The sequence below is a fragment of the Pteropus medius genome, unplaced genomic scaffold (assembly GCF_902729225.1).
Source record: "Pteropus medius unplaced genomic scaffold, Ma_sr-lr_union100, whole genome shotgun sequence".
In the NCBI taxonomy this organism is placed as follows: domain Eukaryota; kingdom Metazoa; phylum Chordata; class Mammalia; order Chiroptera; family Pteropodidae; genus Pteropus; species Pteropus medius.
Window position 1 is genome coordinate 295,441 of NW_024349225.1, and position 26,465 is coordinate 321,905.

Below are 26,465 nucleotides of genomic sequence, written 5' to 3' on the forward strand. Positions count from 1 at the left end.
TGTGCCATGGGCCAACCCAGCCACCACGTCCAGATGCCTCATGAACTGGAGACCCCAGAGGCTCCAACCAAAAACCCCCAGTTGCAGATAAACTTACCACAGGAGGAAACTAAATACCAAGAAAGAGGATTTAAAGTATGCCTAGATTTTTAAAGCAATAAAAAAGGAAGAGATATTAGCAGACATGAACAGGACATTAATTTTAAAGAACAAGAAAATTTGGAAGAGAAGCAAATAGAATTTTTAGAACTGAAAAAGACATACTGAAAACAAAACAAATAACTCAATGAACAGGTTAAACAAAAGAAATACCTGTCAATCTAAGATTAAATACTCGGTTAAGCTATGATTTAAGAGGGAGGAAAGAATAAAGACATGTTTAGACAGGTGAAGACTAGAAGAATTTATTATTCTCAGGCTCCCTGTGAAGAATCTACTCTTGGAAATACTTCAGCGAGAAGGAAACTAACTTAGAAGTAAGTTGTGGGCTTCAAAAATTAATTATGAGCAAAGTAATTGGTAAACATAGATTGATAAATCAAATTTTAAGTATAAACTATAAAAAAGAAAAATAGTAATTGGAAAGTAAACTATAAAAAAGAAAAATAGCTAATTGGAAAGTTAGAAATAGGGGACACTAAAGTGCACGAATGGAAGTAATTCATCGTTAACATAGTCTAAGGTCCCTGTCTTGTTCTCAACGAAGTTCAAGTAAATAACATTAAGACAAGTATGCATGTTAACATCATGTAAGTGTAATCATTAGGACAACAAAAATAGAATGTATGCCTTTCAAACCAACAGAGAGAAATGAAACAATAGAAATCAGTGAAGGGAGTCAGGAAAAAAGGAAGGGAGGAAGTGAGGAAGGAAAAAAAGAAGGAGTAGTAAATAGAAAATACAAAATTAGATACCAGAAATAAGTCCACATATGCCAGTAAGAACAATAAAAATACACAGATTAAACTCTTCCTAAAAGGTGGGTACTCTCCCATAGTAGTTAAGAACTAAAGTCAGACTGAATTTGAATGCTGATTCCACCACTTATTAAATGTATCTCAATTTCATAATCTATACAATAGTAATTCTCACCTAATAGGGCTATTAGATAAATCTATTAATATAATTTATGTATGTTTACTACACTGCTTGCATAGTATTAGCGTGGTATAGAGTTTGAATGCTCTGTACAAGTTAGATGTTGTTATTACTGACATTGCTTTGAACTAAAAGCAAGAGCCAAATATATGTAGATTAAGAGATACACAGAAGGTTGTAAAATAAGGGATAGAAAAAATATACCAGGCAAATACCAACTCAAAGAAAGCAAATATAACATTAAGCAAAATATTAATCAAAGCAAAAATTTTTGTACAAATAAAGAATTTTAACAAATAAGAAAAGGAACAAATAACCTAACAGAAAAATGGGCAAAGAATATAAAAAGGAAATATACAGGAGAAGAGAGCCAAAAGGCTAATAATCATTTAAAAAGTCAAACCTCTCCAAAAATCAAGGTAACATAAATCAAAATGAAATACTATCATCCATCAGATTAGGAGAACTTTAGAATTCTAACATTACCAAGTGGAAATAGCATGTGGGAAATAGATGGTCATCTCATATATTGCTAGTAAGAATGTAAACAGTACATACTCTTACAACAGTAAAAAACGAAGAACTCAGTTAGAAAATGAACGAAAGATATGAACAGGCATTTCACCAAAGAAGATACAAGGTTGGAAAACAAGCTCATGAAAAGATGTTCAATATCTTTAGTCATTAACAGAATACAAATTAAGACCACAATGACATATTACTACATACTTCTTAGAATGATTAAAATAAAAAAAGAATAGCAATACCACATGACGGCAAGGATCTAGAGAAACTGGATCTTTCCTACATTACTGGGGGAAAGGTAAAAGGACACAATCAGCTACAACTGGCAAAGAGTTTGGCAGCTTCCTATAAAACTAAATGTATACTTGCGTGCATGTATACATACACACACAGACACACATATATATATCATAGTTATAGGCATTTAGTGGACAATTTGGTGATGGACAGAGGGGAGGGGTTTGGGGAGACTGGGAGAATGGGGTGAAGGATTAAAGAAGTACAAATTAGTAGCTAATGGATGGTCACAGGGATGGGGAGCACAGCATAGGGAATGCATTTACATTAATACATTGGCTAGGTGGAGGGTCAGGGGAGGGAGAGAGCAATGGAGGGATTGTTTTACGAACTATGTACATGTCTAACCAATGTACTGTATACTTGAAACTAATTAAAATAAATAAATTTTAAAAAATATATTAGCTAAAACAAATTGATGTGCATGTAATTGCCAAAATGTAATAAAAGTTTCTATGCAAATAAAAAATATATATATATGTATATATATATATATTTAGGCATTTATCTCAGAGAAATGAAAACTTATGTTCACACAAAACTCTGTTATGTTCATAGTAGTTTTCTTCATCATATAGCCAAAAACTAGAAACAACCCAAATATCTTTTAATGGGTAATACTTAAATAAACTCTGGTATATCCACACAGTAGAAAAAGGAACAAACCATTGATACTTGCAACAACCTGGGTCGATCTCAAAAGGCATTATACTGGTGAAGAGCTCACCTCAAAAGGTTCACTCTGTATCACTCCATTTATATAACATTCTCAAAATAACAGAATTATAGAGATAGAGAACAAATTAACAGTTTCAAGAGGATAGGGAAAGAATGGGTGTGTGACTATAAAGTGGTTACATAACAGTTCCTTGATGTCGATGGTAGCAGTGGTTATAAAAAGCTATACATGAAATAAAATTGCATAGAAGTACACACACTCACAAACACAAACGAGTGCTTGTAAAAACTGATAAAATTTGAATGTGGTCTTTAGTTAACAATATTCTACACACTGGTTTCCTGGTTTAGATATGGTACTATAGTTATATAAGATGTTATCATTGAGAGAAGCTGGGTGAGGGGTACAGGACACTCTCTGTACTAGTTTTGCAACTTTTTGTGAGTTTATAACAATTTCAAAATAAAAAGCTTTCAAAAATCAATGTTGGGTATAAAATGAAAGCTGTAAAATGTCACAGAGTGATATAATTTGTGTAACTATATAAAAAACACACAAGGATACTATATATGTTTTGTGGATAAATACATAAGTAATAAAAATATTAAAACACCAGCAACAAGGAGACACACAACTTCAGGGTAGTGATTACTTCTGGGAATATAGTTCTAAGAGGACCTAAACTTAACCTGTAATTTTAATTTTCAAAAAATAATTTGAAGTGAGGAACTAACATTTACTAACTAGACAGCATAAATAAATGAATGTTGATTAAATTAGTCTCTACTATTCTGAAAGCTTGAAAGATTTCTACATTAAAAACAAAAATATGCATATAAAGAGATTCACTGAAGCATTCTCTGTTAATTACCAAAGATTAGTAACAACATGACTATCCAATACAGGGGGACAGCTAAATGGTTTGGATGTGATCATGCGATGGCATACCAAAAAAAAAAAAAAATTAAAAAGAATGAAGGGGATATGTGCTCTTAGGAATATGTCCCAAATACACCAGTAAGTGAAACCAAAAAAAAAAAAAAGTAAATTAGAAAATAATGTATGTAGTATGAGCACATTTTTGTTTTTTGAAAACTCAATATAAATATACACTTATAATAAAACATTTGCACTGTTTTAAAAACAGTTACTTGAAGAAACAGTAGGCATTTCACTTTTTACTTTATGTATCTATATGTTTTAAAATCTGATTTAAAAATATTAACCTGAAAACTGAGAAATTTTTAAAGGGATACATAGAGTCAAAAATCAAAATCTAATATTAAACTAATGTTGTTGAACACTAACTATATGCCCAATGTTCACATTCAGCATCTTCATTATGCTTCATAAATCTATGGGTCCATGTTTTTCTCGTTTGAACTTACTACCTCCATTTAAAAAGAAGGAAGAGGAGGAAACAGAAGCTCTTAGATGTGAAATGACTTGCCCGAAATCACACAGCTAAATAAGTTGTCAAATGAGTCGTAACCTGTAATGTTGTTTCAGCCCATTACTCCTGTCATCTTCATGAAAAACAGAAGCATGTAAGGCATCTACCAGATCTCCTTGCAATGAAGTGGTATCAGGAGCTGTGAGCTGGGCAGCACTTACTACCCCTGACATGACGAAACGAACATGCCTCTGCTCCAGCCATCACAACTGCATATCTCAGGTTATATCTTGACCTGGCTCCTTCACAGGGAAGAAGCGAGAGGATGTAATAAGAAAAAGTGATTTCACTTCCACATCTTCCCCACAGCCATTCCATAGAGAGAGAGGCTGGCACTAAAGTGGTCCTAGCCAGACCAAACCCAAGCAAGGTCACTCCTGCATGAAGGTTACACAGTGACTTATAACCGACTATGACCTTCCTCCCTATGAAGGCAGAATGAGTTACAGCAGCGAGGTGGTGGCAAACTTAGAGCTGTGCCCCCCCAGATCCCACTTCAAGAAAGGATTCTCTGCCCAGCTGCATGGTGTACAGTTAGCTGACAGACTCCCGTTAGCTTCCTAAGGGACAGGAACCTGAGCTTTCCAGTGAGGCACCTGCCAATAACTGAGCAAGGAGGTGGTTGAGGGGCCTGGCATGGGACTCCTCTAGCTGGCCATCTCCCAGGCAGAGCTCCCTGTCAGGATAACAAGGCCTCTATCAGATCTGCGCTGTGGTCTGATGCCGCCTACCCAGGACTGCTTCCTCCCTCTTTTCTGTCACAGATTTGTGAAATTCACAGCCCAGGGGCACAGGCTCACTGAACTAGCTAATCACAGGATTATAGAATGTTTCTTCTCCCCTCACACCTTACCACCACACCACTAAGGGCCTATTAACCCAAGTTTCTTTTACCCAGCACATCATGTTCAGCTTTCAATAAAAAGTTGCAAGACATACTTGAAGGCAAAAAACACAGTTTGAAGAGACAGAGCTAGCAACAGAACCAGACCCAGATATGGCAGGAATGTTGAAATTATGTGACCAGGAATTTAAAACAATTGTGAATAATATGGTAAGGGCTCTAATGGAAAAAGTAGCACACAAGACCAGACAGATAATGTAAGAGTAATAGAAATTCTAAGAATGAACCAAAAAGAAAAACTAGAGCTCAAAAACACTGTAACAGAAATGAAAAATGTCTTTAATGGGCTTATTAGTAGACCGAACACAGATGAGGGAAAAAAATCTCTGAGCTTGAGGATATATCAATAGAAAACTCCAAAACTGAAAAGCAAAGAGAAAAAGAACTCGTTAAAAATAGACGAGAATACTCAAGAACTATGTGGCAACTACAAATGGTATAAAATACATGTAATGAGAATACCAGAAGGAAAGAAACAGAAGAAATAAGTTTCAAATATGAAGCAATAATGACTGAGAATTTCCCTAAATTCATATCAGAGACAAAACCACAGATCCAGGAAGCTCAGAGAACACTAAGCAGGATCAATGACCCAAACCCTAAATGAACAAAGAAACAAAGATACAAGAGAAAGGAGGGAGGAATTAGGAATATTTTGTTATTATAAGGCACTTGCAGTATAGTGTTATCTGAAACAGGTCTTGGATGAGTTGTAAATGTATATTGTAAACTCTCGATTAGTAAAAGTTTTTTTAAAAAAGTATCATATGCTACAAAAAGAGTGAAAATAAAATCATATAAAATTTCCAATTAAAAACACAAAGGGCAAAAAAAGACAAAATAGGAACAAAGAACAAGGACAACAAATAGAAAATAATAAGAAATATGGTAAATATTAATCTAACTATATCAATAATCACTTTAAACACTAATAGTCTAAATATGCCAATCAAATAAGAAATTGTCTAAGTGAATCAAAAAACGAGACCCAATTATATGTTGTCTACTTTAAATATAAAGACAAGTATAGATTAAAATAAAAGGATGAAGAAAGATATACTACTATGCCTATACTACTAATCAAAAGAAAGCTAGGGTAGCTATATTAATTTCTGACAGATGAGACTTCAGAGCAAGAAGAGTTATCAGGGGTAGAGAAGGGCACTACATAATGAAAAAGGGGTCAATTTTCAAGAAGATATAACAATCCTTAATGTGTATGCACCAAACAACACAGCATCAAAATATGTGAGGCAAAACTGATAGAACTCCAAAGAGAAATAAATGAATCCACTACTAAAGTTGGAGATTTTAACACCGCCCCCCATCAGAAATGCACAGATCCAGCAAGGAAAAAATCAGTAAAGACATAGCTAAACTCAACAACAGCATCAATCAATAGATATAATTCACATCTGTAGATTATTTCATCCAATAACAGCAGAATATACATCATTCTGAAGCTCACCTGAAACATTCACCAAGATAGACCACATTCTGGGCTATAAAACATACCTCAACAAATTTAAAGAATAGAAGTCAAATAATGTTTGCTCTCAGACCACAGTGGAATTAAACTAGAAACCAATAACAGAAAGACAGCTGTAAAATCCCAAAATATTTGGAGATTAAACAACACACTTCAAAATAATACATGGGATCAAAGAAGAAATCTCAAGAGAAACGTTAAAATCGTTTGAAGTACATGAAATTAAAAACACAACTTATCAAAATTTGTGGAACACAGTGAAAGCAGTGGTCAGAGGGAAATTTATAGCATTGAATACATATATTAGAAAAGAAGATCAAAAATCAATAATCTAAGTTTCTACTTTAGGAAACTAGAAAAAGAAGAGCAAATTAAAACCAAAGGAAGCAAAAGGAAATAAAATTAGAGCAGAAATCAGTCCAATTGAAAAAGAAAACCATGGGAGAAAATCAACAAAGTCAAAAGCTGGTTCTTTGGAAAACTCAATAAAATCAATAAGCCTCTAGCTAGGCTAACTAAAGTTTACAAGCCCCTGGGATGGGACCCAGATGTTTGCCTCATAGTGCCAATCAAGACCAACTCTTAGGCCAGACAGGTAGACAAAAACATTAACATCATTTCTTTTCTTTCATCCATTTGATAAAATTTTTGAAAAACACTACGGACAAGCATCTATTATGTGCCAGAAACTGTTTTAAGTGCTTAGGACATATTAGTGAAAACCAAACACAATAAATAAGTAAACCATACAGTACATTAGAAGGTATTAAGTGGAAAAAACATATAGAATAGGTTGTTATGAGTATTTTTATTTTGCTTTATATATAACATATATGTATATAGGCTAAGCAAATACTTTATTTTCTTCCCTCTCTTATGCCCTTATCATCTAACATAAGATATATTAATTATAGTTAAGTTTACATCTCAGTAATTAAGTTACTGGATACCGAGGAGAGGAGTCACCCAAGGACATCACCTAAGGACTCTGCATCCTCTTCGGGGAAAGAGTTGGCACGTTTTTGGTTAGGATGAAGTACGATTTTGCTATTGTCTTTATTTGGAGATTAGTATGGTTTAAAGAAATATGTATGAGTGCCAAATTGACAAGGGTAAACTGTAATGATTAATTTTAAGAGTCAAATTGTCTAGGCCATGGTACCAGGTTATTCGATCAAATACTAATTTAAGCATTCCTATGAAGGTATTCTGTAGATGCAATTAACACCTACAATCAGCTGACTTTCAGGAAAGGAGATTATACTCTAGAATCTGGGTGGGCCCCATATAATCAGTTGAAAGGCCTTAAAGGCAGAACTGAGGTTTCCTTGAGGAAGAAGAAACTCTATCTGTAGACTTCAACATCAGCTCCTCCCAAGAGTCCCCAGTCTGCCAACCTGCCCAGTGAATTGGGATTTGCCTAGCTAGCACCCCACAACCATGTCAGCCAACTCCTGGCAATAAATGTCCTAATATGTAAACATCTTACTGATTCCATTTTTCTGGTAGAACCCTGATCAATACAGGTAGCCACACAGAGAAAACGACATTTGAGCAAAGACTTGCAGCTGGCAAAGGAGTTGTCACACACAAATATCTGTGGGAAGAGCAAGCCTGGTGTGTACCAGGAATAGAATAAGAGTGAGCAAGGCAAAGAACAGTAGGAGAGGTTACTTTATTAACCAAAAGAAGAAACAAGGACAGGGAAAGTACAGGCTGTAAGCTGAAAGGCTTCTTTTATTATTATTTCTATCATAAGCTGAGCCCACATCACGACAAGAAAACAATGCTGCCGCCATACAAACATCTCTCTAACGTGACACAAATGAATGCTCCCGTCTCCACTGCTGGTGAAAGCTTTTGGCTGCTACAAGGACATCCTCTGTAGTTAACTCATTTGATGTTCATTGCACACATGCAGAGCACCCGCTGTGAGCTGCACCACGCTGGGAGTTTCTCCCTTAGAAGGATGGGAGCCAGGGGTCAGGTCAGAAAGGGCCCTGTCATTCAGCATGGATCAAGAACTGACTGGCCACCACCAGGCAGAGAGACAGCTTTTGTTGTCATCATTGGGTAAGATTGAAGTTTGCCGTGTGGAAGGTATAATGATCTTAATCAATACCACCCAGGTCTAGTTGATAAAATGAAGACGAAGCATCACCAAAGACAGATAATAGTAATTATGGTGCATTAAGCTTAGCCAACACCTTGTCCTGGCTTCCCAGCCTCTCACCTGTCCCAGCCAAAGGGAGGATAACACCCTGGCTAGTGGGATTATAGGTGATTTTTATTTTCTTCTTTTCATTTCCTGTATATTATTTTTATATAACACTATGTATTGCTCAAATAATAAAATTGTTTGTGGTTTACAAGTAAAGCCCCTTTGTATATATAGTCCTTCTACCTCCTTCCCTACTCCTTCGAAAAAGTGAACTGACACGTAATCTCAAGCAAGTTGGAATAGAGCTGTCTGCAGTCCCTTCCACATATGGGAAGGTACAAAGTACAAAGCTGAAAGGAATTAGGTCACTTATCCAAAGTCACAGATTGTGGTGTGTGGCCCAGCCAGGACAAGATCCTGAATGTCCCTGCAAACCGGCATACTTGCTCCGTACCATTTTCCCAGCCAGCGGCCCCCACAGAAGTGAGGTGTAAGATCAGTTGACCTCTTGCCCTTACCTCGGCCAGGCGCGAGTGCTTGTGGACGTTCTCGCCTTTTTGCACGCTGGGAGCCAGCTGCTGCAGGACACCCCTGCTGCTTGTCAGTGCCCTGGTCAGCCGAGCAAACTTCCCCCAGCCTGAAGCATGTGGAAAAGAGAAAAGACAAGTTCAACGTTGTCCTGAGGCACATGGACATTCACACCACAAGTTACACGGTCAGAAGCAGACACCCCCATTGTCTTCCTGAGCTCCCATGAGTCACTCCGCATTCTTCGCAGTGAGAGTCGCTGCTCAGAAAAGCATGCAGACATGCTCAAATTTGTGTAGCGATTTACTTTTCCCTTGCTCTTTCGCTTTATCCTAATCTCAGCTGGTGAAATAGGTAGGGCAGGTTTTAATACCACTTTGCAAAAGTGAAAGCAAGACACAGAGTGCCTAGACAAAGAGAGAGAGTCTAGAACCCAGATCTCTCTGCTCTGGCCTAAGGCTTTTCTGCCAAATACTACAAGGCAATAGAGGTGTTTCTCTGACTTTGTGACTGGGCTCAGGTTGTTCCCAAGCCCCACATCACCTGATGCGGGGACCACCTGGAACCAAGATGGTTCCACGTTTTAAACAGACAAGCTAGTCAAATCATCGTTCTATACGTTACATTCTCCAAAGCCAGGGGAATAAGAAATGAATTTAATCCCTGGGTAGGTGAGGGGAAAAGCGCTGGCACATTTTAGCCTGCTCTGGTGTAGGGGAAAGACGGTTGATGGCAGGTCCCCTTAAAACAAGAAATTAAAAGAGCCTAGTACTGAACTTAGTACCAAGAACGCAGTAAAGAAATCTGGATACAAGTCCCATCTCTGCCTCCAGCTTGCTTTGTGATCACCACAAGTTGTTTAAGTTCTCTGGGCTTCAATTATCCCATCGGTAAAGTAGAAATTAAAACACTCTACTTTCCTAAAGGCTAAGCGCATTTGCCTGGTAAAACAAAGGCGCTAAGTTTAGAGGGCTGTGGTTAGTGGGCTAAAACAGAGGCTGTCTGGAGGCTTCCTTGGCCCTCTGGACTAGTCCCTCCAGGAAAAGTAAAATGCTGGTCTTGTTCAATCCAGCCCACTGTATATCCCAGACTCTAAGACATATGAATGAACTTGACTGAGAATTTAAGACATATGAGTAATCTTTTAAAGGTCCCAAACACGATTGTCCATTCCCAATATCCCAAACTCATTTGCATCAAGGCTATGACCATGGCAATTGCCCCATAAGACTTCTGAAAGCCTGTCAGGGTTCCCAAGGCCAAACTTGGGGTTGAGGGGCTCCAGCAAATAAACAGAGCATGAAACTATTTTCACATGACAGCTAAAAACAGGACAAGGCAATTTTATTTTCTGTCCTTTAAGTTTGGCAGTATTCAGCACCTGGCAGCAGAAATCTCATCGGCCAAATTTTACCCTGGAGCAGCTTTTCAAGATAGACTTAGAATCCAGAGGAAAATGGAGCTCGTCCTTTCTTTGCACAACCTTTAAGAATCATGATCTGAATAAATTTTTGTCGACATGGCAAGAATAGCAAAAAGTTCTTTTTTTGTCACATTCCAGAAGTTCTGGGCTTTAATAAACAGTAGTGGCATTTTCATCATCCATCCTGATGCCATTAAGCAGAGAAATGGGGCTGCTGGAGCCAGCTTGAAAAGAAGCCCATGGTGGTCGGGCCGTAGGGGATCCCGTTAATGCTAAAAGGAAGGGACAGCCCAGGCTCTGCAGGGGTCTTTGACATCTCCCTCAAATGTGCCATTTATGAACATGCTCACTGGAATTTGCTAATGTCAACTGTGGACTAGAATTTTTTAAAGTCTCTTTCAGAGTCAGGCTCTCCTTCAGCTCAAAACAAAGCTGGAGTTGAATTCTACAAAGCTTTTCAAGAAGAGAAGAGAGTGCATTTTTCAATCAAATAGAAAATAGTTGTGCATGAAAACATCGGCAAGGGCTCTGCAACCCCCCATCCCCGCCCCTCCACGACCATCATTACCACCCCCACCATGACCCAGACTCTATGAACAACAATAAGAAGTAGGTGGCAGGGCAGACATCCCAACCCTGCCTGGCAGGGAGCTCAGGGCCCTGGTCCATCAGCTGAGAGAGCACAAAAGGATGAAAAGAAAGCTCCCTGGCCCTCTGGGCATTTCTCCGGCTCCTCCGGCTAGGCTCTCACTATTTGTTCAAGCCCTGAGTCACTTTCCAAGAATGTGGCTCTTCAAAGAGCTGGCTGAGTGGAGGGCACGGGAAGATGAGTGGATATTGGATGGAGAAAATGGATAAACAGTGTGAAATCTGCCATCACACTTCCACCAGGATGGGCAGGCTCTGCCTATTCTGAAGGAAGGAAATAAGTTCTCTCCCAAAGTCCGCCCCCACGTTTTCCTTTCTGAACTATGGATACTTTCTAATAAGAATCATTGCCTAACCAGGTAAAAGAACTTCATTCATTCATGTATTAGTTCTATAAACATAACTACTATATACCAGGCATGACGTTAGGTATTAGAGATACTAAGATAAAGAAGACACAGACTCTGGCTTCAAAGAGCATGCCCTCTAGTAGGGAAGACTGACAAATACATTGTTTAAAAACCGTGATAGAGTAAGCTAAGTTCTATAACAGAGATGAGTATGGGATGATATGGCCAAGACTGTCCAGAGAAGGTGTATCTAACCCAGCCTGGGAGTCAGGGAGAGCCTCCCAGAGGAGGTGACACTAGAGGAAAATTTTGGAAGATGAGCAGGAGTTAAGAACTCAAAAAGGAAAAGATAGATGTTCCACACAAAGGAAAAGCACCTATGAAGGCAGAAAATCATAAAGTCAGGTAATATGTTGGGAACAGTAAGGCATTCGAAGTGGCATTCGAAGTGGCATAAATGAGGCGTGGCCTGTGGAGGAGAGAAGGGTGCAGACACAGCGTGATGCTAAAGAAGTTGTCAGAGGCCAGATCAAGAAGAACTTAAGTGATAAGAAGCCAGACAGCAAGTTAAGAAATTTGAACTTTATCCTAAAACTCATGGAGAATCACTGAAGCAGTTTAAGTAAGGTGGGTAGAAGGAAACATAAACTGAGTTCTTTTAAGAAGGGCAGTACGGCAGTGTAGACAGTATACTTAAAAAAAACTGAAAAAGACAAGTCAGAACCCCAGGCAAGACACCATGGGGGCCTGGACAAATGTTGTAGCCTAGGCCAGGCCAAAAGGGGAGACTTGAGAACAGCTACTAGATAGATTCAAAAGGAGTTGATGAACAGTAGCTGTAGAGGGAGAGAAGAGGCAATCCAGGTGGCCTCTGGGTTCCTGGTTGGGTGACTGGGTGACAGCTGTGCAATGAGATTATAAACACAGGAAGAGAAGGAAACGGGTTTGATGGAAGATAATATGTGCAATTTGGACCAAAGATGTCTCATAGCAATCGGGAGAAACAATCCTGGAAGGAAGGGATCTCCCGTTGTCCACAGTGCAAACTGGGAGGGGACAATCCACTGAAAATCTAGTTCAAGGAAGGCAGCTGACACACCCCCGCCCTTCAAGGAAGCCTTTCCCGGTTACTGCCTGACCCCCAGCAGAGCTGCCCACTCCCTCCTGTGCACGCCCATTTTCCTTAGGCAGACTTCTGTTTATTCAGCACACACACTTATTGGGTGTCGTTTGGGTGAGCGGGGGGTGGGCAGGAGAGGAAGTGGAAGCATGAGAGGAAAAGAAGGACAGAAGGAAGGGAACACGTGCAATCAGCTCAGAAGTACTTATTGGCTCCTGTCCCCATTCTCAGCAAGGATAACCACTTCTCCCTTCCTTGACTCCACATGGCTTCTGGTTTCAACTGGGGTGAGCCCCCACTAAACTGCTTTAGCCCACACAGCCCCGTATCCTCTCCCAGGCCAGAAGAGATGGCTGTGGGATGAGCTGGGACTCCAGCTCCTCCAAGGTAAGTGCAGAGATACCAAAAAGACAGACTTATAGGCCCCTCCCTGGGAACGGTGCTGAGTCATTATGAGTGGAAGTTACCGAAGACTCCTATGAGTTTTCTTCACTCCGATTGGGGGACTGTGAAGCCAGGCTTGTCCAGAGCTGTAGTCACAGATCCCCTTAGAGGAGCTGGTGCCATAACCCAACATCCAGAAAAGATCAATGGACACACGGGACCAGGATGGGCAGTCCATGTGGACACTGCCTAAGTGTTCTCAAGTCTCCCTCCCCCAGTCTTTTCCCTATCAGTGTACAAATAATCAAAAATCTAGGATGACTTCAAGTAGCAGTTCACATTGTCATCCTAAGGGCCAAGACGACATGTGAATATTGGAGGCGGAGAGGGGGAATGGCTTATATCCATTGCTCTGTTTCTTTCCCAGGAGGGCCTGACAAATATCCCACATGAAGACATATGGAGAAGGGTCAGAAGCTATGACAGCTTGCCAAAGCCCTCATCCCCAAATATTCTAAATCTCTGGACTTTAAAAATCTCCTCTGGAGTTTTCCATTCATTTTGTTGTCTGTGTTTGGCTCAAGTTTAACTATGAATTTAGAAGTCAATATGTGCATCTTTGAAAAAGATCTTGCTCCTTTAACACAAGATTATTGGAGGGGGATGGGGGATAAGAGATAAAACCAGAGCTGTTACCAAACAGCAAACATAGCTTGACCTTCATTCCTGCTCCATGCCAAAGTGGGTACTTTTTGTCAGACAGCAAGGGAATCAGTCAAAAAATGGACAGAAAAGAGAAGATGAGGAAGTCAGGGGCCTGGAAAATTCATAAAAAGGATAAGACAACTGACAAACTAATGAAAGAGGGGGCTCAGGGAGCATTCCCAGGGCCCATGTGCTCCAAGCTCCGTGAAAGGCGAGTTACCTTGTATTAGGTGTCAAAACAGTCTGCCGCCAATTATCCCATGCGGTTACCCCTCTGTGGGTCGTTTGTGAGAAAATGTTAGGCACAAACTGGCTCCTCCATCACTATGAGGATGAACTCACCCCATTCCCAAGCCTGACATGAGGCACTACATGATCAGAGAAAACATAGTCCTTTTAGAGACAATCTGAGCACAACTGACTTAAAAAAAACTAATCTGGTGGTGGGAAAACATCTCATGCTGCTACGCCAAGGAGCAATTATCTGGGGATTTTTCTGAGGGTTTGGATTATCCACCCTCCCATTTCATCTCAAAAGTGATTTTTAAACAAGCCTGGGTCAGCGAGACTCTCAGGACTCTTCTGACGGAAGTGTTGGGCCGAAACCCAGGCTGGGTCTGCTGGAATCTCCGTGTGAGAGCACATCCAAGGAGGAAGGTCACGGCAGAGAACAATCCAGCCACACAGCAGCGTATTTTCCATCTTGATTTGATCCTTGCGGCCAGAACTGCAGTTTATGGACTTACAACAAACAAGGCCTGGAGAATTAACATGCTCTTCCATCATAAATAGATTAGGATAAAATTTGATCTTGTCCTAAGCAGACCAGCACATCAAAGTGGGCCAGGGTCCCAGTGACAGGTGGGAGGGTCGAAGCATGTCTGTCATGGCATTTGAAATAAACAGGCTTATAAAGTCATGTCCCGGAGGAGACACTAAGTATGATCCGCTAGCAGCATGATCCACCTACATCGAGGGCTAAAGTGTATGCATCTGTGTTTTAAATTTTTACAAATCAAGCCACATGTTACTACTATTTACTTCACAAAGATAATATCTGGTTTCTTTGGCTAATAAGTAAGACTGTGTGCATGTGTGTCTGTGTGTGTGTGGTGTGTGTGTGTGTAACAAAACTCTTTTATCAGAAAGGAAATACATCATTAAGGCAGATTCAATGAAGTGGAGCATTTTCTTCCTGAAAGAAAGTGAGTCTAAGTGAGTTTCACTTCATCACTCACAGAAATGAGTCTCACTTATCACACAGAAGAGATGAATGTGATTTATCTCTTCTTTCAGGTTTCATGAGAATCAAATGAAGACATTAGGTGACATGTGAGGAGTATTCTCTGTTGAGTATGCCTTTCCTGATAACCGACACCACCTCACGTCATCTGGCGACAAAAAGAAAACATTCTAACTCAACCAAATCACGTGTTGTAATTGTTAAGTGAAAAATTGCATGCAAAAATAAGTGTCAAAATATCTGATTACCTTTAAAATATTATTTATGAGTTTATTCAGTCAAAAAAGCAAATGGCCTTTCTAGACAGTAGCAAGATGACAATCATGAGTGAGTCTATCACCACATAATAGCTACTGCACTGAGAAATCTTCAAGTCAGAAACTAAAAATTGGAGAATCGCAAATCTGGTTGAGAGACTATATATCTTCTGTGTTCTCAAAACCAAAAGGCAGGCTGAAATTAATTTATTACACTATCAGATAGTTAAAAAAAAAATAGGATGCACCGGTATACACAGCATTGTGCTCTGAACTCTATAAATGAGAGCACCTAAATGTGCTAGGATTTTAAATATCCTCAGAGGACACAGCGCCTGAGAGAGCATCCACGTAATTAACAACAGAGTTTTATTTCCTCCTATAATGTCCATTTAACAATAGCATTTTGTCCCATCAAGAATAATGTTCCCTGGTTTAACTCTCTCCTGGACTCCACTCTCATCTCTCTGCTGCATCTCAGGAAACCACAATGAGCAAAGCTCACCGGTAGAGCTGGAAAATCAACCACAGAGCCAGGAAGCACTACAATATGAAAGCTCCCTTCGTCTCTTGATTATCCTGGGTGCACACTATAGAAGAGGGATGGAAAAGCGTGCTGTGACACCCCCTAACCCAAACCTCTGAGACTAACATACCATCTTTTGTATATCCTGATGAGCGGGACCCCTTCAGGAGTTTAGTTGTTCCAGAAATTCTGAGCCATCTCCTTTCCTAATCCCCAATGTTATTTCAATAATACATGCATGTGATGTAGCCAAGGTGAGAGCTAAAATTTGTGGTCACAGCTGATTAAATGATCAAATGAATTAACTATCTGTGGACTTAATCAGGCAGGTAGACGTGCTAAAATTTATCTTAAAAATCTTGAAATGCTAGAACTCAGTCAAATCTAAAGAAGTTTATATATAAATGAGATGAACGTGGCCATGGACTGCCTCATTTGGGTGACAGACAACTGTCATGTGAAAACCTGAAAAGATTCTGATGATACCAGAAGTGCCCAACTACCTTCTTCTATCTGAACTTTCTTGGAAAGGGTTAATCTAAAAAGGTATGAAATTGATTCGTGTGTTTTCTAAAACAAGATTTTTTTCTCTCTTTCTCCTCCCTCAATGTATTCCAGAATGATACAATGCTTTACTCAACATATTAAAGTTTAAATCTTGATCTTTGTGCAGAGATTGCCTTGGCAACCTCAAATTCTCTGTAACGAGAGTCGCACTTACAGGCAAAAAAAAAAAAAAGGCATAAATATATTAGTACAAGTCAGAATTACAAACCTTTACATGAATCATCCTCAATAGGCTGTTTGAAAGCTGTTATGTCACTAAAAGTGCAAAGAAATAAGACCACTTTATCCTGTTCGTTTCGAATTGGAGCGATTTTCACAAAGAACCACACAGGTGTCCCTGAAAGAAATATCAAAAGGTTGGTCAGTAATTTGCCTTCTCATTTGAGGGGCTATGGAAGCGAAGACTTGGGAATGAATAGGTACAAATATTCATTTATGTTTTAGAAAGCTTCATTCCTTTGGGTGCTGGGGTTATTATACCATTAATTTCTCTTCTTGCTGGAATAAAAACTTTCACAGTGACTACTCAGTGGTGCTTTTCTTCTGTTCAAATAATTTTTCTAAGTGCAGATCTCTTAACTCTTGTAAAATGATTAGAAAACAGATTGAAAGTCCCTCCTGATGTATGGAAGTAACTAAGGTACAGAGATCTAAAGACTTACCTTAGACCACGTAGTGGACAAGTAGAGAGTAGGGGCCGGGATGGGCACTATCAACCACGGCCGGCAGACTATGCAAATTCAAATTTCCATTGTTAAAGGGCCCCAGTGCAAAATCCAGTTTGGGAATCCATCAATTTGGCTCCCATGCTCAATAAACTGTGGGTCAGAAACTATATTTCTAAGTCTTTCTCCCCAAAAGAAAAACCCAAAGGGTCCGATACAATAGCAAATGACAACACATGAAGGAAAAGAATCACCACAGTGATTCTCTCAGCAAAGGCTTCCCCAGAAAGGGAGGGTTTTGGGTTACGGCTGTGATTACAGCAGTGCCTTAGGAAGTTTGGTGAATGTTTCAACTTCCATTCCTTGTTCCTGAGCTAAAGTGGGGGATACATAAGCTCTTCCAAAGCACTGCTCTGATCCACAGAAGGAGAAGGTGGGCAGGGCTTATCTGATTGACTTCTCAGAAAGGGCACTCACCTAGCCTATGTCTTCCAAAAACAAACTGGGGAGAACAACAAGTATTTCCTATCTGTAGAGGACATTGGCAAGACTGACCAATCAATTCTGTGAAACGAAATTAAACGAGACACAAAACAGTATGCTCTTCCCTATCTAGTTCTGTAGCCTAGTTTCTAAAACAGCATCTGGCATGTAAGAACTTAGGAACTACTTGCTAAATTTTGCATAACTGGAATATCACTTTACATACTATTTTATGACCATTTTCAAGTGGAAAAAAAAAAAACAACCCAGTAAATATTTCTCCAGGTTGTTAAGTATTAGAGAAGCAGCCTACATGCCAGGCACTGTGCTCAGCATTTTATCTTATTTTAGAAGATAGTAACTCTAAGTAACTTAAGCAAATAACTCATTGAATCTTGGTGATGGAAACAGGTCCTCAAAAGGTCACCTGGGTCTCTCTGCCTGCAATCACATCAACGTCTATGCTACACAACGCGGACAGAGAGACATCTCTGATTAACGTTAGGGTTAGCCAACTTAATGATAACTAGCTTACACATCTGGCTATACCACTTATTCATATGTAAGTATGAATAACCCTAAAATGTACACTCAAACAGGCAGCAAATGGATCAGATGGGAATATGTTCTCCTCAAATCTTAACTACTATGTATTCACTCAGAGTTAATTTTGATCGTCTGCTCATTTTCTCTTTCCATCATTTTCAGCTATCAGTTTCTGGGTGCTCTTAGAAGACAAAGAAACTATAATGTCACTAAGAAAATGTGTTTTGAAAGAAAAGTCCACCAGACAAAAATCACAAATAGCATTCCAAAATCAAGAATATGGCCTCTGAATTATCTACTGTTTAGAAATTTTGTTACTACTCCTCCGAGTCCCCTCCTCAGAATCTGTAGGATTTTAAACCATTTTCAGTTAAGCAACAGAAAATTCAAAAGAGAATGTCACACCAATTGATCCTACACACCCACAGCTCTCAGGTATATCTTAGCTGGTAAGACAAAAAGCAAACAAATCAAAAAACCATTTTCTTTTTGCTCTAAAGAAAACTTTAAGCAATTTTCTTTTAAGATGGTAAGCCAGAAAGCACTTCTAATTTATCAAACTAGTAATAAATCAAATAAGGGGACCCCCCCCCATTCATGATGTCTAACACCAGGAGCCTTGTCTTGCTGGAATCCCAAGAACCTTCTCTTTCACAGCTGCCACCTGTGGGCCCTCCACTACGCTGTATCAGCCAGGTCCAGTGCCTGTGAATGTTCCAGTAGGCACTGAGCCATCTAATCTTTAGATTCCATTTATGACCACTGGGAGATACAGGTTAAACCCTGTGTTTGAGCCCTATCTCTTCCTTTATTGATTGTCTTGGCTGTGTCACTTTAACTTCTCTTAGAATCAGTTTCCTCATTTGTAAAATGGGGATAATAGACCTGCTTTAGAGGCAGTAAAAATAAACACATGTCTCGTACATAGTTATTTAAAACTATTACTTTCTTTTCTTCTTTCCTTTTAAATTCCTCACCTGTAAGATTGAAATGCTCACTATCACATCACAGGGGTGTTTGGATGGCTTAAAAGAGCATGTATCTCATATGTTTAATGAAACTCTGGAGCTGCCTCCACCTGCTCTGAGAGAAGAGAGCCAGTCTCAACCACAACAAGCAGAAAGCTAGAAAAACCAAGGTTTAAGCCTCGAAGTAATTAAAATTTAATTGAAGAGCAAAAAACGAAACCTAAACAAATGAAGTTACATTGTTTGTAAATGAGAAGATTCAATTTTTTAAGTCAGACCTCCCTACTTAATATACAAATGTAATGCAATTTCAAACGACACCTCAATTGTTCTTTCTTCATTTGTTATTCTCAGAGCTTGATGAACTGAAATTCAATTCAAATAGAAAAATAAAAATAGAAGAATGTCCAAGAAATTTTTGAAAAGAAAAATGACAAGGGCTACCTACCACCGTAATTGAGAGCCATTGGCACAGGCCCTAAAACAAGCAATGATGAAAATAATTCTACATTTACTAAGTGCTTACAATGAAGCCGTGCCCTCATATATTATGGTTCACTTCTCACAACTGAGAGGTAGAATTGCTGCTATGACATTATTCCCATTTTACATATGGTGAAGACCACTGGAAAAATATCGTAACCAAACTCATGCAGCGAATAAGTTACAAAAGGATTCCTGGAAAAGGAGAGGAGAGAAATAAACCCAAGAATGTGTGAGAATTCAGCATATAAAGAACAGGGCTTTTCAAATGAGAAGGGAAGAGCTGGATTTTTAACAAATAGTGTAGTGGCCCCACCTTATCCAAGATTTCCCTTTCAACAATTTCAGTTACCTGCAGTAAACTGTGGTCTGAAAATACTTAATGGAAAATTCCAGAAATAAACAATTCATAAGTTTTAAATTATGTACTGTTCTAAGTAGCTTGAAGTCTCATACTGTTCTCAGTAGTGATGAAATCATGTGAGGCCCTGCTCCATCCGCCTGGGATGTGAATCATCCCGCCGTCTCCACACTGTGTATGCTCCCGCCCATTAGGCACTTAGCGATCTTGGTGATCAAGTCAATTGTCGTGGTATGGCAGCGCTTGTGTTAAGGAACCCTTATTTTACCTAATAATGGCCCCAAAGTTCAAGAGTAGACATGCTGCCAATTCAGATACGTCAAGGAGAATCCATATAGTGCTTTCTTTAAGTGAAAAGGTATATATGTATATGGAAAAACATAGTATCTATAAGGTTTGGTACTATGCATGGTTTCAGGCTTTCACTGGGGGTCTTGGAATGCATGCCCCACAGATAAGGGAGGACTACTATACTGAGACAACTAAATAAGCACTGTGGAAAGTAAATTAAGTTAGACTGCTACATCGCATAATACATAAAAATAAATTCCAAATGGTTTAATGTTCTAAATACTCTAACATAGCTATAAATGTATCAGAAGGAAAAATGGAAGAATATTTTTATTATCTGAGTAAGGTGAAGAGCTTCCAAGGTACTATATAAAGCGCAGAACCACAAAGAAAAATACTGACATAAAAATTTTTTACTTCTATATAGTATTTTTTTAAGTTTCGAAAACAAATTTTTTTAAATATGAAAAATATTTTTTTCATTTTGTGTGTGACTTAGGATCAATATCCCCTATAGCTCCTGAATAAGCAGAAGACAGTCCATTAGGAAACTAGGCAAAATATGACTGTTTTCCTATTAGATATTTCTCCACAACTAGATTATAACCTCCTCCAAGGCAGACTCAGTTTCTTATGTCTGGATCTCGCTGGCTCAAACCCACAGGCCTACAGTAGGTAATCAATAGGTGCTTGGCCAGCAGCTTCTTTCTGGCCTGGTAGAATGCTACAAGATGACTTTCTCAGGGCTTCTCTGATGGAGATGCTGATCCAGAGCTCCCCAACATAGGGCCACCAGCCTAGCCACAAGCCATGGAGTCAGTCCCACACCGGTAACTGTTCCCCAGAGGGTGTACTGCTTTCACTCGAGGCTGATACCTCTTGATGTTCTCATTTGAAAAATGGAAAAACTAACCGACTGGCACAAGATTACTGAATGAGTTTATTAATGACAACTGTCGCTGATGTAAGAAAATTATTTGCCATACTGAAAATGAATCAAGTAACAATACAAAATATATAGCAAACCAAAATGTACAGGTTTACTGGTCAGACTGTCCAATAGAGAGAAATAAATCTTTTAAATAATCCATCCTTCAAGATATTTAATGGTATTCTATACACTCATTCCAAAACACACCATGAAGCCTTCTACTGCCAACACCCCCTAAAGGTAGGACAAATATTAATGCTTATCAATAGACGATCCTTTCTACAAAATTATGCTTGCAAATACTAAAGAATGGGAGAAGGTGAAAAAAGAATCAAAACAATTTATTAAGAGCTTGTAAAATATCAGTAAGAAAATCACTAGAATTAAATAGAATATACAGGCAAAGAATCTGGACAATTAACATTAAAAAGTATAATTTCAAATGGATAGTAAATAGGAAAAAATACTTGAATCTCATTCACATTAAAAATACTCATTAAGCGAAAAAATAATTGTAGGCAATTTGATAATTTAAGAATCATACTGTTTTATGCTGGCATGGTACAGAGTTGGATGCTCATAATATTCAAGTGAACTTGAAAATGGGTTTCGATTCCCAGAACACTATTTGACAAAATGTCCCAGAAACCTTAGTTCATATCCCTTGACCCAGTAATTCTCAACTTCTAGGAAAGATTTCCCAATGTCCACAAAATATCTTTGCACAAATATATTCGAGCCTTATAAATATCCAGTAACAGAAGTATTAATAAAATTCCAAATTACGTTTTCGAAGAATTTTAACAATGGGGATATTTTTGTGATAAAAGATTACATAATTGTATGATTTCAAATTGCATATATGTCAAAATCTCAATTATGTAACATGTGCACAGACAAAAACTAAAAAGAAACACACCAAAAAGTTAAGAGGATAGTCGTATTCCTCTGAATCTTTGTCTTTGGGGGTGACTATTTTTCTTCTTTATGCCTTCTTTTATTCTCCACAGTAAAAATGCATTAATTTAAAAATGGGAAAGAAAAATAAACATTCTTTTAGATGATGACATTTCACATTTTAAAATCTCAACAGAAGGAGGGGGGAGTTCCCCCATGGGACTCAAAACTGCTAAAAATGATGAAAGTTTCAAGCTAATGAACCACAAAGTTTAAAAATAGAAGCAAACTCTGCCTCTTCCTTTCTCTCCTCCCACCCGCTGATGCTCAGTCTGCTCCTCCCGCTCCATCACAGGTCAGTTCAGCCCCACGCTGCTCAGTCCTCAGCTCCGATGCCCTCTCTCTGAATTACATACTTTTCTTTCATCTGTTTCTTGGTAACTATCGAGTTCCTTTTTTTAAAAAAGAAAATTCATTTACCTTTTTATTTTTTTTTTTAATTTTACTTATTATGGTGACATTGGTTAATGAAATCCAATAAGTTTCAAGTGTACAATTCAACGGTAAGTCATATATATTTTGCACTGTGTATTCACTGCCCATAGTTAGATTTCTTTCTGTGACCACATATTTGATCTCAAGTTCAAAGCCACTCAAACAAACATTCGCTGAGCACCCCTTCTAGATCGGGCTCTGTACTAGATTCTTGGTTAGTTTTACTTCAGGCCAGACAAGAAGTTCCTAACAGGAAGCGCTGTGCTTCCCACTTCCTGGGCACTGCGTGAAGCCGGGCAAACTGAGGAAAGAGCCAGTCAGTGGTCACCACCATAGTCAGCCCTCCTTTGTGCATTTCATCAGCCTGGGGTACTCTTTGCCCTTCTCTCTGCCTACCTGATACCTATCATTCAGTTTCTGCATAGATTTCCTGTCTTCTAGGAAGACATCCTTCCCTGACCTCATAAGTTGGGGTTAAATAACCCCCCATGTGGTGTCACCATCAAAATACTTATAGCTCTGTCCTGTGGATGCTGCCCCCACACCTGCAAACACTGTGAGAGTAGAGGTTGTTTTTCTGTAACCGCATCCCTGGCAGCAAGTCTAGTGTATGACATAGTTGGTCAATAAAAAACTTGAAAAAAAGCATAGAATTTGGTGCAACTCATATAAAATTCCCAAGCTTAACAAATAATTTCAAGTTTCTCAATTCCTCAGGAGAGGGTGGGATTTGGAGGAGTCGGGAGCAGGGAGCAGGTTCCTAGGAAGAAACTGACACTATCCGCCTCAATTTCATGCTTCACATTTTATGTTCAGGCTTAGCCTTCTGTGGAACCCCTGCTCGTCCACTAGATATCTCTGTGTAAATTAGAAAGAGAAGCTCCTCCCTCAGCACAGATGCAATTCTAGGCCAGGAGCAAGCTGGTTTCCAGCTGTTCCCTATACAGTGTGTTACCTGGCCCACCATATGAGGTGGCCTTGTCTTGCACTCACAGTTACACTGTCCCAGTCTCAGAAAAATGGCCATGGAACAAGCATTGGAAACCAGGTCCTGGCTGAGCATGACCTCAGGTAAGGTATTAAACTATCTAACTCTTTATACCATGGAAATAAATGACATCAGCCATGCCTACTTCACAAGGCTTAGAGAATCAACATTTTCAAATAGAGTGGAGTCATACTCTCCAGTTTATTTTCTAAAGTCAAAGAGTAGGGCGAAAATTGCATATGACCACGATTACTCTTGAAAATGCCTTAACATCACCTGTAAGGTGCAGCCCTGTGCCGGGGCTGCCATGCATCTCTCAGTAAGCCCACCTCAACCTCCAGGGAGAGAAAAGATGCTGATACTTTATAGAACATCAGCTGAACTAACTGGCTGACATGCAGAGGCCAAGTCTACCTAAAGTACACAACTTTAAACACCGGAATCACCTTTCGTGGGATGAGATGCAACACAAGGCCTTCAGTCCTGAAGGCACAGAAGGAAGAGCAGACTCCGTTCTCCCATCTCACACTCACTCTGGGGCTCATGCTCACTGAAGGGAATGGCAAGTGAACTCAATTTAAATTATGCTTCCTTCTCTCTCCCTTTTGTGCCAAACAAATGAGTGGAATCTGGACAAGTTAAACACACAGTTTAATGAAGCTTAAAACCTCTGTAGCAAAATATAAATACAAGGAATTATTTTAGTGATACACCTACCCAATCCGTGTTCTGTGTCATGAGGAAATCCACACTGTTCAGTATACAAAGCTTCCAGTATGGAAAACCTTTCATTTACGCCATTAGCTTGGGCACACGTGCAGAGAAGGCCTCTGCTGGCATGCTCCTGGTCAGAGCTACTGCCTTGAGTTGAGTTGTGTTCCCCGTAGTGGAAGGACTGGCATAGAGCTATTCACAGTCTTTCATCTCAATTTTCTTATGCCAAATGATGGGGTAGGAGCTAGACCTCCTGGCTGAAAAAGTGAGATGGAGCAAGGTAACGTCTCTAGCATAAAAGTTACAGGAACAACCCTCTCGGATCTGTAGATGCCCAGAGCTAATCTCTCAAATCAGCATCTGCGACGCAACAGTCCTCTCGGGTGCCTGCTTCAACATGCCAGACTGAAAACAATGCCCCAGCTACTTCCAGATAAAAGCAGCATGTGTCCTGCTTTCCAGAGCAAAACCTATCACTCTGAATGCCACCACGTCCTCATATGCCATCTGGGCCATTTTGGAAACGTTCTACTGAACCTATAACCTACCATTTAATACTATATATAAAGAACAGGATTCTTTACAAACAAAATAGCGTTTTTAAAAACAAACAAACAAAAAAAGCACTCTCTGACACCTCTGCAGCCCTGTTACAGCCATATGCTCTACTTTCCATATTTCTAATATTGCTAATCTCCATTCTCCCAAGAGAAAAGCAAGTTTTGTACTTACATGTGGCTATTGACCTAAAACTTCATTAAACATACTTCGTGGAAGTAATTGTAGCCAAAACAAATACAAATTAACAATGCACTGTGACTATTAATACCATCTCTGATAAAAAAACTGAGGTCACCAGGAGAACAAAATTTTATTCAGAAACTCTTAATTGGGTACCTGCTGGTATTACCTACTGTGCTAGGTGCTGTGGGAGATAGAGACAAGGAAGAAATGGACAGAGTATCTGTCCCACCTCTTCCCCTAAGAAGTTGTAAAGTCTACAAGTGTGTAAGCCAGCAACTCGCCATAAGTAAATCAACACTAAAACACTAATCTTGGCAGAAAAAAAGATCAAGAAGACTTGATTGGTTAGTGACAAGTTCAAATGTTCCTGTGAGGAACAGTCTAACTCATCAATCCATACCATTTATCCCAACACACACGATGGCTTTAAGTAACGACATTTAGCTCGTGGGAGAGAAGAAAACCCGAGACAGCAACAGAGGAAGAGGAGATATTTTACTATGACAAGCACATTAAGATATGGTTCAGAATGGCCTGAATACTCACTGTTCTTCTTGTACATCAAAATTTCAAAGGAATTCATCTCATAGTTCTCAAACGTTTGCCGCACCTTTTCGATTGTATCTTTATCGGTCAGCTCCCCATACATAAAACTGCAAATCAACCAAAGAGCTCCAGTTAGGTTAACGAATATTAATTATGCTACCAGAATATGTTCAGTATCTGTCTATACCTAGAACTGTGCTATGTGGAATGAACACACACACACACAGGCAATACACACACACACACACACACACACATAAGAAAAATATTCAATCAAAAAAGGATTTACTAATTCAACTGTGATCAAGACACCATCACTGCCCCCCAAAAACAGTCTAATAAGAGAGACACACTAGAAACGAGTAGATCAGGAAATAGGATGGCCAATGCAAAAAGAATTACAGAATACAGAATAGTCACAGAGCACTGTCCGAGTGGCCACAGAAGGCCTCCCAGAGGTAAGAACAAATAAGATCTAAAGAGCAGGTGGATATGAGCTGAGAAAAAGAGAAAAACGAACATTCAAGGCAAATGATGGGCATGTGCAAAGGCACAGAGGTGAGACCGAGGTTAATTCTGGAACCTGAATGTATGTAGTTCAGTCTGGAATATAGACAATGAGGGGGAAAATCTGCAGCAGATAACACAGAGAGGTGAGCACAGGCCAGACCGTGGAGAACATGCCTAATAAGCCTTGTGAAGTAATTTAAACTTTATCCTGAAAGAACTCTTAGGAAAGATGCAGAGTAAATTTGGGCCACTTTTTTCCTTCTAATGCAACAAAATAAACAAAATTTAAAAAATCATAAAAAGTCACCAGCCAAACAAGAAAAGGGGTGCAATTTGATGATGCTCTAAACGTTAAGACAGAGCTAAAGAAAGAACCAAAAGATTCAGTCACTGTCCATGCAGCTCTTTTTTCTACCATTTTCCCACCAAAAAAAAAAAAAAAAAAAAAAAAAAAAAAAAAAAAAAAAAAAAAAAAAAAAAAAAAAA

The 26,465-nt window shown here is 39.2% G+C and overlaps 1 protein-coding gene across 3 annotated transcripts in view; it reads right to left on the reverse strand.

Moving 5' to 3' along the window:
• The window catches only part of KCNH1 (potassium voltage-gated channel subfamily H member 1), a 308,541-nt gene that overhangs the window by 253,420 nt on the left and 28,656 nt on the right, over window positions 1-26,465 (reverse strand). For 2 of the 3 annotated variants that reach the window (XM_039881126.1, XM_039881125.1), the window contains exons 4-5: window positions 16,566-16,694; window positions 9,125-9,243 (exon numbers count right to left, since the gene is read on the reverse strand). In XM_039881126.1, coding sequence (XP_039737060.1) covers window positions 9,125-9,243; window positions 16,566-16,694 — 248 coding nt within the window. Of the gene's footprint in view, window positions 1-9,124; window positions 9,244-16,565; window positions 16,695-25,469; window positions 25,658-26,465 lie in introns of those variants that run through there. The other variant, XM_039881127.1, reaches the window with a different exon arrangement.